Genomic DNA, 12638 nt, shown 5'->3' with positions numbered 1-12638 from the left:
TACGAGACTCTCATCCCTGGCTCAACAGTCTTGAGAGGATCAACTGGGTCCAACAGGAAGAGGGGGATGGAGCGGAGTACAGGCCTGAGACTGGTCTGGGAAGGAGCAGTTAAAAAGCTTGGTTAGAGAAGTTAGGGTGGAATGAAGAGGACAAACCAGGCTGGAGGGGGTGAAGGATGGTGTTGGAGAGAAGAAACATGAGGCAGGGGTGTGTTGGGAGAACTTACAAACGAAGGGAGGTAAGGGAACAGTTTGGAGGCATAGGTAGGATGAGACGATAGCTTTTGAGAATTGGGGAGACCATGTACTAAGCGAGGGAATAGACGCTTACAAGCTCCTAGGGGGTGTGGCACTCCAGGCATGTTGACTTGGCCGAAGATGGATCATCTTGAAAACTGTACTGTAATACTAATTATTTTGTGTAGGAGTAGATGGCTTCTGGTTCAAAGAATTAGTTCTTGGCATGGCTGTACGAGTAATGTGTCCACATGCATGTGGACACTTGTCACTGTGCAAACTCAACAGAAATCCTAAGGAAAATGAAATGGGTAAAATCGCTTGTCTGTGTTGCCTAGTTGAATAGTGTGCTAGCAGATAGTGCTTGATCCTTCGACCGGGGAGAGAGAAAAGGAGCAGTCTTGGGACTCAGTTTTAGCATGTTTTGTTGCAAACTAACTTTGTAAAATCGCTCTCTAGTTGTCTTGTCGCCTTTGAGGTCTTTCCCTGCATGGCGTGGCTTTGTTCAGCATATTCAGATAAGTGGGTTGCTTCTGTATCGTCTTGTAAATCTCCTTTTTTTTTTTTTTTTTTTTTTTTGCGGAACCTACTCTGAACACAACCCCAAATGGCCCTAAAGAAAGCCCAGGTAAACCTGGTGACGATAAAGGGAGCGAAAAAACCACTGTGCTCAGATACCTAGAATCCTCAAGGTGGATGGTGGAGGCGTTGGTTTACACATTGAACTGGAGCATTCTGCACACTTACTTCAGTTTGCGCTTCATAATATATAACAAAATACAGTTGTGCTCACCTGAATGCCCCTTATGCCCAGGTGTGAATTATAAGACTGAGGCTGGAATTAAATTCCTATACCTAGGTAGTAGTCTTGTCTCCCACCCAGAACTACCTCTTCCTTAATTCCTTTTTCCCCCACTCGTCTGTATGATAATACCCACCTGCTGATGGCCACTCACTCAATATATCTCTCTAAAATGCCAGCTGTATGAAACTGTCAGTCTGAATTCTGCACAATAATGGCACAGGCAGCTACAGGCTTAACTGGTAGTCAAGTGTCAATGATGAGAATTCAAAAATTCTCAGTGATGAATACAGATCCGATGAGATGTCTACTCAGTTCACTTTTTGTTCCGTAAGTAACGGTTAGGCTTGAGTTGACTGATCCTCTGGTAATGACAGCAGGAGTATCAAAATAAAAATACCACTCTTCTCCTGTTTCTGCTCTGCTCCCAAATAAGTACAGGTTGGCAAAGAACCTGGTGTCACTAATCCTGTGGTTACGTGTAGAGGCCTGTTTTGTGGTAGCTGATCCAAACACCGCACCTCTAGTGACTTTTGCTATAGGTAAAAATTTGGCTGACCAGTGCAGAATTTGTGTGCAGTGTTTTGTTGTAGCCATGTTGGTGCCAGGATATTAGAGAGACAAGGTGGGTGAGGTAATATCTTTCATTGGACCAACTTCTGTTGGTGAGGAGAGTCAAGCTTTCAAGCTTCCCCAGAGCTGTTCTTCAGGTCAGTGCAGAATTTGGCAGCTGAGATCCTGAAAGTGTCTGGAGGGGAGGGCCCTCTGGTCTCAGAAGGATGCATAAGAATTCTGCAAATGAGAGCATTCATTCATAATAGAGGAAATCTTTATAGAGGTTTTGCCCTGTCAATTCTCAGGTCTGTCGTCATGTCTCTATTACAATGTACAAGTAATAGGCAGCTTTTCCAGGTATCCTTTCTTCTTTCAATATTGGATTATCTAGGGGTCAGATCCTGGTTTCCAGTATGCCTTATAAATTCTGTAATTTGCATGATGGTATTAATTTGAGTCTATTTGTTTAATTTAGCGTGTGGTTTAAGGTACTAAATGTTGCACCAATAGGAATCAATGGATTCCTATAGTTATTTGGCATTCATGTAATGTGTCACTTCAGCTCACCTTGCACTTTTTTTCTTTCTAGGGCTGAACACTGGTACCGTGATTGCTATTGGTAAGTAATCTAAAATTTTAAAAAATAATTCAATGCATAGACTTTACATGGTAAGATATGGTAATAGCATAAAGTATTTATGTTCCACTTCATTTCAAGCAATTTTTTCCCCGCTGCTTCACTACGTGAGGCATCTACTCCGGGTGAGAGAGTTTTTCTGTTACTGTATTATGTTCTGTCGAGTGGTGCCATGTAAAAGCTCATGAGGCAGATGCTTGACTTATTAATGTTCTTTTAACATAGGATGTTTAATGTAGGACTTTTGTGTGTAATACTAGAAAGAGTTGCCCTTAAATATCCATCTTACCCTCAGCCCATCTCCTCGGCAGCCTGAGGGTGTGGGTGGGGGAACACGGCAGAGGCTCACTGCATGTAGTCACTTTTGCACAACTTAGTAAGTTCAGCCGTTAGATTAAATTTTCAGTATATTACTTTAAAATAGGTTTCTCAGCTTCTACAAATCACTCCCTTTACACAACCAAGGACAATGAAAGCTCCATTTTTAAACTGTAGATCCATGTAAAAAGGAAAAATCGGGGCGCGTTCAGCTTGGCCAGTGGGAGGGAAGGGGGTGGGGATGAATGGTGGTTTGAAACGTAGTGTGTGTGTCTACGCTGGAGCTGTAACTTTGAGCTCGGGTGCAGACATATCTGCGTTAGCGCTGATTGAGCTGGAGTGCTGAAAACACAAGCGTGGCTGCAGTGGCACTGTACTTGGATGGCTGTCTTGCCCCTCGTGCCGCCACAGCTATGCTTCTGTTTTCAGCATGCTAGCACGGAGCTATGTCTGCCCGAGCTGGAGACTCCAGCTCCAGCATGGACACGGCCTTAGTGTTTCTGTCCCAATCCCCCAACCCAAAGTGTCTTCTCTCTTTTGATTTTCTTCTCCCATTAACAAAATAGGAATACTTGAGTTACCCTCAAACTAGGTGTGCGACCCAGAGCCTTTTCCCTTGGACCCCAAGAGATTCAAGCCCAGAATGTCTTCAGAAATGCCTGCAACTCTTTCAGGCTTGTAAAATGTGAATATGGCAAACTAAAAACGTAATCCTATTGATCTGCTGTTCAAGTTCTGCTCGCTACAGCGTTCACAGTGAAGATTTTGTCTTGCTGCTAATTAATACTGTGTAAAAGCTTTTAAAAATGGCTTTAAAATGAAAAACTACCATTTAAAATCAAGTTCCCTTGGGCGCCATGGTTTCTGAAGTGCGTTTTGATTTGCACCAAGATCTAGTTTGTCTAAATTTCTTTGTGTTTAGCCCTGACTTTGCAAGAGACATCTTAGATGCTGTGAAGCCTGCTTTTTACTGTTTTACAATTTTTAGAAATGGAAGTATTGCTTGTTACCTGTGTAGGCAGAGACTCAACTCTACCCATCCACATCATACACATTCTTAGCTTACAGGATATTTCAACAAAGCACCTGCCTAATATCTTTTGTAGGGTAAATGAGAATTCTGATGCTGAGGCTTATTTTGTCCTTAATCTGTAAGCAAAGGCCAATGATCATAAGCCTTTAACAACACATGGTGTCCCATGTCGTGTCTAAGCTAATGAGATGTGCAGCATCCTACAACTGTTAACTTAGAACTGTCTCCAGCTACACAGGTAACTGACTTGAGAGATCCTTTCTGCTTGCTATCACTTTTATCTCTGTTGGAGGAAAAGATACTCGCATTTAAAATGGGCTATTACTGCCAGAGTAAAAGAAATCCAGTATCAAGAAGACTTGCAAGTAACATGTTGCTATGTAGTCTCTCTGACTATGAAAAATAAGGACTTGCTAGGATTTAACTGGGAACAGTTTTGAAAGAGAACTATCCTAAATGAGGTAACTCGTTGTCCTATAAATTTTAACCAGAGTTGTCTATTAAATAGGAAAAGACACACATATTAGAGAAGAAAATTGTCTCTTGTTTTTGTGTTAACTTAATCCCAGAGACCGTTTGCTGTCTGAAAATGTAAAGCCATAGGTTTTTCCAGTGGTTTAACTTCAGTTTTTAGGAAACAATTTTAAAAGCTTTATACCTGTCTTTAATTAAATTGCATATTGACCAATCATTTGCCAAAACTATTAATAACTCTTTTCAGTGTTTTCTAGGAGAGCAATATGCTTAAATAAATCTGAGACTTCATTCAGTAAAGGGGTTCTAGCACGTACACTAATTATAAATGAACCCTATAGACCCAATCATGTGAACCTGAGGCTTGACAGACCTGTTTGCTGCAATCCCCTGGGGATGTTTGATTGGCAGAAATATGAATATTAATATTGATAAGAGGCATGAGTTAAAACTGTGCCTCCTTTCCAAGGGGCACAGCTGGGTATCTTGCATATAGGTTTTTACCTTGTGTGGGATTTCTTTCACAATTGAGTTTTAATAGAAAATTGTACATAAAATTTTAGAAAAGATTTTTGGATTTGAACATTCTCTTAGAGTTTGCAACACACTGCAATGCTTCATTGTGCTAGTGCTTAGAAAGTAAAAAGAAAAAAAAAATCCCTATGTGCATTGAAAGAAATGCAAAAGTAAATAGCATTAACTAGTTTTTTTTAAAAAAATCTTTCTTTTTTTAATGATATGGAAATAACGTGTAAGGATTTTTTTAAACCGCTTAACCTCACGAATATAGAATTATAGAAGGGGGTGTGTGGCTGGGGGGAGTCTGTCGAATCATCCTGTCCCTGCAAAGGCAGGATTGTTCTCTGCAGTACTTTTCTCTACCATTTTAGTCCATGCTAGTTTTAAAAGTTCCAGGTAATAGGGCTTTCACTACTTCCCCCTGCCCTTCCCCCCCCCACCCTCCCAAAAAAATCCATTGCCGTCAAAAATTTTCCTAATATTCAGCATCAGTTTTCTTCGGAGTTCTAATGATGCAAAAAGCCTCCTTTTAAGGAAGCAAAAGCAACTTTGATTTTTACTCTTGAATTCTGGAGTCATATTTTATGGAATTAGTTTCTCTCCTTTCCTGCTCTTGAGCCCATATGATGCAAAACAGCGCTTCAGTGATCTACAGGAATGTGGAAAAAAACCTTGCTTGGGTCCAGAAAGGTGTTTTAATAGAAAATATTTACTTCAGTGTGAAAAGATGGTGCGGTTCTGATGAACCGTTATCTGCAAGAACATAATATAACTATGCAACATATCAAATTGAGACTATAAATTACTTTCTTAGGTTACCTTTGTTCTGTGGCCTGAACAGATATGTTGAATGTGACACTTAGGTGAATATCCGCTAAATTCTCCATTTCTATGGAACCATTCTGTCAACCACAGCAGTTATGAATGCATTGTGTACCTTATGTCCTTGTGATGTAACTTGTCATTAACAGCTCTGTCTTAACACATTTAAACGTTACTTCAGTATATTACCATTTTGATGATATAAGAACAAATATTTTCTCCAGAAGAATATTAATGCTACAAAGCCCATGTTGGACTTTCATTTCTGGTGTAAGGTTGCAATTCTATCCTTAAATCCGAGACTTCATTCAGTAGAGGAGTAGCAGCATACAGACTTTACGTTTCAACTTTTAGCTGATACAGTTTTGTGTGCGGAGCTCTCCAGCAGGCTGGAGATGTTAAACAGATCTCTGCTGAAGAAGAGCTCAGGTGGTGTGGGTGTGTTTCGTAGTGGGTTCACTGTGAAACCGTGGGCCCTGACAGTGTACGAAAGTACTGTTGACTCTTCAGGAGTACTCTACGTGGTATTCTTGGGGTGTACAGTTGAATGAGATTCTTGTACAATGTGAGTGGTCAGTGGAAGAAACAAATATGTCCTAAAAGAGTGTTATGTTATAGATGACCCCCTTGCCTTTCCAGTGCTCTAAACAGCTGAGCGTTACGGGGAGGGAGCATAGATAGTCCAGTTCTCCTGTATTTAGGATATGTAATAACTAGCTTACCACTGTTTGCCAACTTTGATTACAGATTAATCCTCCTCATGAATTTTTTTCTACCTCTCTTCTGTTTTGGACATGGCCTCTGAGAAGAAACAGCATGAACTGTGCTTTAATTGGAAATGAATTTATAATTGTGTTAATGTAACTCTAAAATTAACTAAACAAATCTTTCAGACAGAATGTAAAATGAAAACTCTCATTATCCTAAACATGGGGAGTGAAATCAAGATATTATGCATTTTTACTTTTGGTTATAACTTTCTTTCTTTTGGTTTTTCAGGAAAGATGCGTGTCATTCTTGCCGTGCTGATTACTAACTTGTTCATCAGACAGTGAATGTGATATTGGAAGAAAATGGAAAAATTGAAGCAATCGTCATATGCTTGTACTAAACTTTTCTCGTGATCCCAGATTCCTCTCATTACAGTTGTGTTCAGGGTTGTGGATTTTGCTGTTGCGAGCGAGAGCCTGTTGAGATTTCTATTTGGAGGTTTCTATTTTGAAGTATGTATTATCCCTTTTAAAGTACAGATTTAATGATGCCAAAGATACTCCTTGAACTGCTGTCGGCTTTTGTTTAATTCAGATTTATCCTCAGTTTCAAAATCAAATCTCCAGAATAATCAGTGTTCCTTTTGCTCTCATGTCCAGGAAACTCCAAAAACAACAATAACAGACAGCCCCAAACTACTCTTACCCCAAGGCTTATATTTAGTGTGTCCTCAGTGTAGCATCCCAGGGTGAAGTGCATGGACGTGTGCAAGACTCAGTGTGGATTCTGAACACCTATCAAATTTTTTAAACCTGTATTGAGAGGCAAAATAAATTACCTCTGTTTCCTTATGAACGCTTTCTGATAAGTAAGCAGTAAAATGGTTATACTTGTGATCAGATTCTTCTGATTCCGTGCCTAAAGGAAATGTCTTTATTTTTCTATTTCAGTAGTTGAAAATAAGTTGTTGGTAGCATTTAAAGCAAGCTTGTTACGTTCAGGAAATAATTCTCTGCTGTGAGAAGGTGTTCATAGCCAAATGCTGTTTGTCACTGTCACTGAAAACATAAATTATTTGTAGTTATGCAAGTTGTACAGAATTTTACTTGGCAATCTGAAAATTTATTAAATGAAAAAACTGGAATTTCTGTGTTGTACTTAAGTCTTTTTTTTTCTCTGAATAAAAGTCTGTACAAAGACTATAGCATCCTGACTCTCTCGATAGCGATGTAAAAATGTGGTTGACATCTACCCCTCGACTGTGATCTGGACACTAAGTGCTTTCAAGAGCAGATGAAACTAGTACTTCTTTTTGCACCCCACCCCCCCCAAAAATCCATGATTTCCTAGGGCATGGGTCTTTCTAGCAAGGGGTAGCACTTTGTCAGCCTTGTAACAATGCACTGCCAGGAAACTACAAGGTACTATCCAAACTGAATAAGAGTGTGATAGTATTACCCACACACCTCCTGGGTGTGGTGTTGTGTCCCATCTAGTGGCACAGAGACGGCTTAGCCCTGGTCTACACTAGGACTTTAGGTCGAATTTAGCAGCGTTAAATCGATGTAAACCTGCACCCGTCCACACAATGAAGCCCTTTATTTCGACTTAAAGGGCTCTTAAAATCGATTTCCTTACTCCACCCCTGACAAGTGGATTAGCGCTTAAATCGATGTTGCCGGCTCGAATTTGGGGTACTGTGGACACAATTCGATGGTATTGGCCTCCGGGAGCTATCCCAGAGTGCTCCATTATGACCGCTCTGGACAGCACTCTCAACTCAGATGCACTGGCCAGGTAGACAGGAAAAGAACCGCGAACTTTTGAATCTCATTTCCTGTTTGGCCAGCGTGGCAAGCTGCAGGTGACCATGCAGAGCTCATCAGCACAGGTGACCATGATGGAGTCCCAGAATCGCAAAAGAGCTCCAGCATGGACCGAACGGGAGGTACGGGATCTGATCGCTGTTTGGGGAGAGGAATCCGTGCTATCAGAACTCCGTTCCAGTTTTCGAAATGCCAAAACCTTTGTGAAAATCTCCCAGGGCATGAAGGACAGAGGCCATAACAGGGACCCGAAGCAGTGCCGCGTGAAACTGAAGGAGCTGAGGCAAGCCTACCAGAAAACCAGAGAGGCGAACAGCCGCTCTGGGTCAGAGCCCCAAACATGCCGCTTCTATGATGAGCTGCATGCCATTTTAGGGGGTTCAGCCACCACTACCCCAGCCGTGTTGTTTGACTCCTTCAATGGAGATAGGTAGATGAGGCTTTCTTCCGGCAGCTCACGGAAGCTACTGGATCGCATGCCCTGATTCTCACGGGTGACTTTAATTTTCCTGATATCTGCTGGGAGAGCAATACAGCGGTGCATAGACAATCCAGGAAGTTTTTGGAAAGCGTAGGGGACAATTTCCTGGCGCAAGTGCTAGAGGAGCCAACTAGGGGGGGCGCTTTTCTTGACCTGCTGCTCACAAACCGGGTAGAATTAGTGGGGGAAGCAAAAGTGGATGGGAATCTGGGGGGCAGTGACCATGAGTTGGTTGAGTTCAGGATCCTGACACAGGGAAGAAAGGTAAGCAGCACGATACGGACCCTGGACTTCAGGAAAGCAGACTTCGACTCCCTCAGGGAACGGATGGCCAGGATCCCCTGGGGGACTAACTTGAAGGGGAAAGGAGTCCAGGAGAGCTGGCTGTATTTCAAGGAATCCCTGTTGAGGTTACAGGGACAAACCATCCCGATGAGTCGAAAGAATAGTAAATATGGCAGGCGACCAGCTTGGCTTAATGGTGAAATCTTAGCGGATCTTAAACATAAAAAAGAAGCTTACAAGAAGTGGAAGGTTGGACATATGACCAGGGAAGAGTATAAAAATATTGCTCGGGCATGTAGGAATGTTATCAGGAGGGCCAAATCGCACCTGGAGCTGCAGCTAGCCAGAGATGTCAAGAGTAACAAGAAGGGTTTCTTCAGATATGTTGGCAACAAGAAGAAAGCCAAGGAATGTGTGGGCCCCTTACTGAATGAGGGAGGCAAACTAGTGACAGAGGATGTGGAAAAAGCTAATGTACTCAATGCTTTTTTTGCCTCTGTTTTCACTAACAAGGTCAGCTCCCAGACTGCTACGCTGGGCATCACAAAATGGGGAAGAGATGGACAGCCCTCTGTGGAGACAGAGGTGGTTAGGGACTATTTAGAAAAGCTGGACGTGCACAAGTCCATGGGGCCGGACGAGTTGCATCCGAGAGTGCTGAAGGAACTGGCGGCTGTGATTGCAGAGCCATTGGCCATTATCTTTGAAAACTCGTGGCGAACCGGGGAAGTCCCGGATGACTGGAAAAAGGCTAATGTAGTGCCAATCTTTAAAAAAGGGAAGAAGGAGGATCCTGGGAACTACAGGCCAGTGAGCCTCACTTCAGTCCCTGGAAAAATCATGGAGCAGGTCCTCAAAGAATCAATCCTGAAGCACTTGCATGAGAGGAAAGTGATCAGGAACAGCCAGCATGGATTCACCAAGGGAAGGTCATGCCTGACTAATCTAATCGCCTTCTATGATGAGATTACTGGTTCTGTGGATGAAGGGAAAGCAGTGGATGTATTGTTTCTTGACTTTAGCAAAGCTTTTGACACGGTCTCCCACAGTATTCTTGTCAGCAAGTTAAGGAAGTATGGGCTGGATGAATGGACTATAAGGTGGATAGAAAGTTGGCTAGATTGTCGGGCTCAACGGGTAGTTATCAATGGCTCCATGTCTAGTTGGCAGCCGGTATCAAGTGGAGTGCCCCAAGGGTCGGTCCTGGGGCCGGTTTTGTTCAATATCTTCATAAATGATCTGGAGGATGGTGTGGATTGCACTCTCAGCAAATTTGCGGATGATACTAAACTGGGAGGAGTGGTAGATACACTAGAGGGGAGGGATAGGATACAGAAGGACCTAGACAAATTGGAGGATTGGGCCAAAAGAAATCTGATGAGGTTCAATAAGGATAAGTGCAGGGTCCTGCACTTAGGACGGAAGAACCCAATGCACAGCTACAGACTAGGGACCGAATGGCTAGGCAGCAGTTCTGCGGAAAAGGACCTAGGGGTGACAGTGGACGAGAAGCTGGATATGAGTCAGCAGTGTGCCCTTGTTGCCAAGAAGGCCAATGGCATTTTGGGATGTATAAGTAGGGGCATAGCGAGCAGATTGAGGGACGTGATCGTCCCCCTCTATTCGACATTGGTGAGGCCTCATCTGGAGTACTGTGTCCAGTTTTGGGCCCCACACTACAAGAAGGATGTGGATAAATTGGAGAGAGTCCAGCGAAGGGCAACAAAAATGATTAGGGGTCTGGAACACATGAGTTATGAGGAGAGGCTGAGGGAGCTGGGATTGTTTAGCCTGCAGAAGAGAAGAATGAGGGGGGATTTGATAGCTGCTTTCAACTACCTGAAAGGGGGTTCCAAAGAGGATGGCTCTAGACGGTTCTCAATGGTAGCAGATGACAGAACGAGGAGTAATGGTCTCAAGCTGCAGTGGGGGAGGTTTAGATTGGATATTAGGAAAAACTTTTTCACTAAGAGGGTGGTGAAACACTGGAATGCGTTACCTAGGGAGGTGGTAGAATCTCCTTCCTTAGAGGTTTTTAAGGTCAGGCTTGACAAAGCCCTGGCTGGGATGATTTAACTGGGAATTGGTCCTGCTTCGAGCAGGGGGTTGGACTAGATGACCTTCTGGGGTCCCTTCCAACCCTTATATTCTATGATTCTATGATTCTATGAGATGGAGGCAATACGGAAGCAGGTTTTGGGGACGAAGAAGATGAGGAGGAGGTTGTAGATAGCTCACAGCAAGCAAGCGGAGAAACCGGTTTTCCCGACAGCCAGGAACTGTTTCTCACCCTGGACCTGGAGCCAGTACCCCCCGAACCCACCCAAGGCTGCCTCCTGGACCCAGCAGGCGGAGAAGGGACCTCTGGTGAGTGTACCTTTTAAAATACTATACATGGTTTAAAAGCAAGCATGTGAAAGGATTACTTTGCCCTGGCATTTGCGGTTCTCCTAGATGTAGTCCTAAAGCCTTTGCAAAAGGTTTCTGGGGAGGGCAGCCTTATTGCGTCCTTCATGGTAGGACACTTTACCACTCCAGGCCAGTAACACGTACTCGGGAAACATTGTAGAACACAGCATTGCAGTGTATGTTTGCTGGCATTCAAACAACATCCGTTCTTTATCTCTCTGTGTTATCCTCAGTAGAGTGAGATATAATTCATGGTCCCCTGTTTGAAATAGAGTGCTTTTCTTCAGGGGACACTCAGAGGAGCCCATTCCTGCTGGGCTGTTTGCCTGTGGCTAAACAGAAATGTTCCCCGCTGTTAGCCACAGGGAGGCGGAAAGGTTGAGAGGGTAGTCACGCGGTGGGAGGAGGCAAAATGCGACCTTGTAACGAAAGCACATGTGCTATGTATGTAATGTTAACAGCAAGGTTTACCCTGAAAGACTGTAGCCACTGTTTTAGAAAATGTGTCTTTTTAAATAACGCTGTCCCTTTTTTTTTTTCTCCACCAGCTGCATGTGTTTCAATGATCACAGGATCTTCTCCTTCCCAGAGGCTAGTGAAGCTTAGAAAGAAAAAAAAACGCACTCGTGATGAAATGTTCTCCGAGCTCATGCTGTCCTCCCACACTGACCGAGCACAGACGAATGCGTGGAGGCAAATAATGTCAGAGTGCAGGAAAGCACAAAATGACCGGGAGGAGAGGTGGCGGGCTGAAGAGAGTAAGTGGCGGGCTGAAGAGAGGGCTGAAGCTCAAATGTGGCGGCAGCGTGATGAGAGGAGGCAGGATTCAATGCTGAGGCTGCTGCAGGACCAAACCAGTATGCTCCAGTGTATGGTTGAGCTGCAGCAAAGGCAGCTGGAGCACAGACTGCCACTGCTGCCCCTCTGTAACCAACCGCCCTCCTCCCCAAGTTCCATAGCCTCCACACCCAGACGCCCAAGAAGGCGGTGGGGGGGCCTCCGGCCAACCAGCCACTCCACCACAGAGGATTGCCCAAAAAAAAGAAGGCTGTCATTCAATAAATTTTAAAGTTGTAAACTTTTAAAGTGCTGTGCTTAAAGTGCTGTGCGGCATTTTCCTTCCCTCCTCCACCACCCCTCCTGGGCTACCTTGGTAGTCATCCCCCTATTTGTGTGATGAATGAATAAAGAATGCATGAATGTGAAGCAACAATGACTTTATTGCCTCTGCAAGCGGTGATTGAAGGGAGGAGGGGCGGGTGGTTAGCTTACAGGGAAGTAGAGTGAACCAAGGGGCGGGGGGTTTCATCAAGGAGAAACAAACAGAACTTTCACACCGTAGCCTGGCCAGTCATGAAACTGGTTTTCAAAGCTTCTCTGATGCGTATCGCGCCCTCCTGTGCTCTTCTAACCGCCCTGGTGTCTGGCTGCGCGTAACCAGCAGCCAGGCGATTTGCCTCAACCTCCCACCCCGCCATAAACATCTCCCCCTTACTCTCACAGATATTGTGGAGCACACAGCAAGCAGT

The 12638-nt window shown here is 43.9% G+C and overlaps 1 protein-coding gene and 1 long non-coding RNA gene across 2 annotated transcripts in view; both read left to right on the top strand.

The window, feature by feature from the left end:
* Positions 1-7252, top strand: part of LOC142069756 (complement component receptor 1-like protein) — a 30439-nt gene extending 23187 nt beyond the window's left edge. The window contains exons 11-12 of the mRNA XM_075122036.1: positions 2184-2213; positions 6397-7252. Of these exons, the coding sequence (XP_074978137.1) occupies positions 2184-2213; positions 6397-6452 (86 nt within the window). The 3' untranslated portion in view covers positions 6453-7252. The remainder of the gene's footprint in view (positions 1-2183; positions 2214-6396) is intronic.
* Positions 7253-10518: 3266 nt separating this feature from the next.
* Positions 10519-12195, top strand: LOC142069761 (uncharacterized). The gene is made up of 2 exons (XR_012665717.1): positions 10519-11067; positions 11658-12195. It is a non-coding gene; the product is annotated as an uncharacterized LOC142069761 (long non-coding RNA).
* Positions 12196-12638: the final 443 nt, after the last annotated feature.

Source organism: Caretta caretta, chromosome 21 (genome assembly GCF_965140235.1).
Source record: "Caretta caretta isolate rCarCar2 chromosome 21, rCarCar1.hap1, whole genome shotgun sequence".
In the NCBI taxonomy this organism is placed as follows: Eukaryota; Metazoa; Chordata; order Testudines; family Cheloniidae; genus Caretta; species Caretta caretta.
The sequence above is the reverse complement of the archived record's forward strand: the minus strand, read 5'-3'. Positions and strand labels throughout refer to the sequence as shown.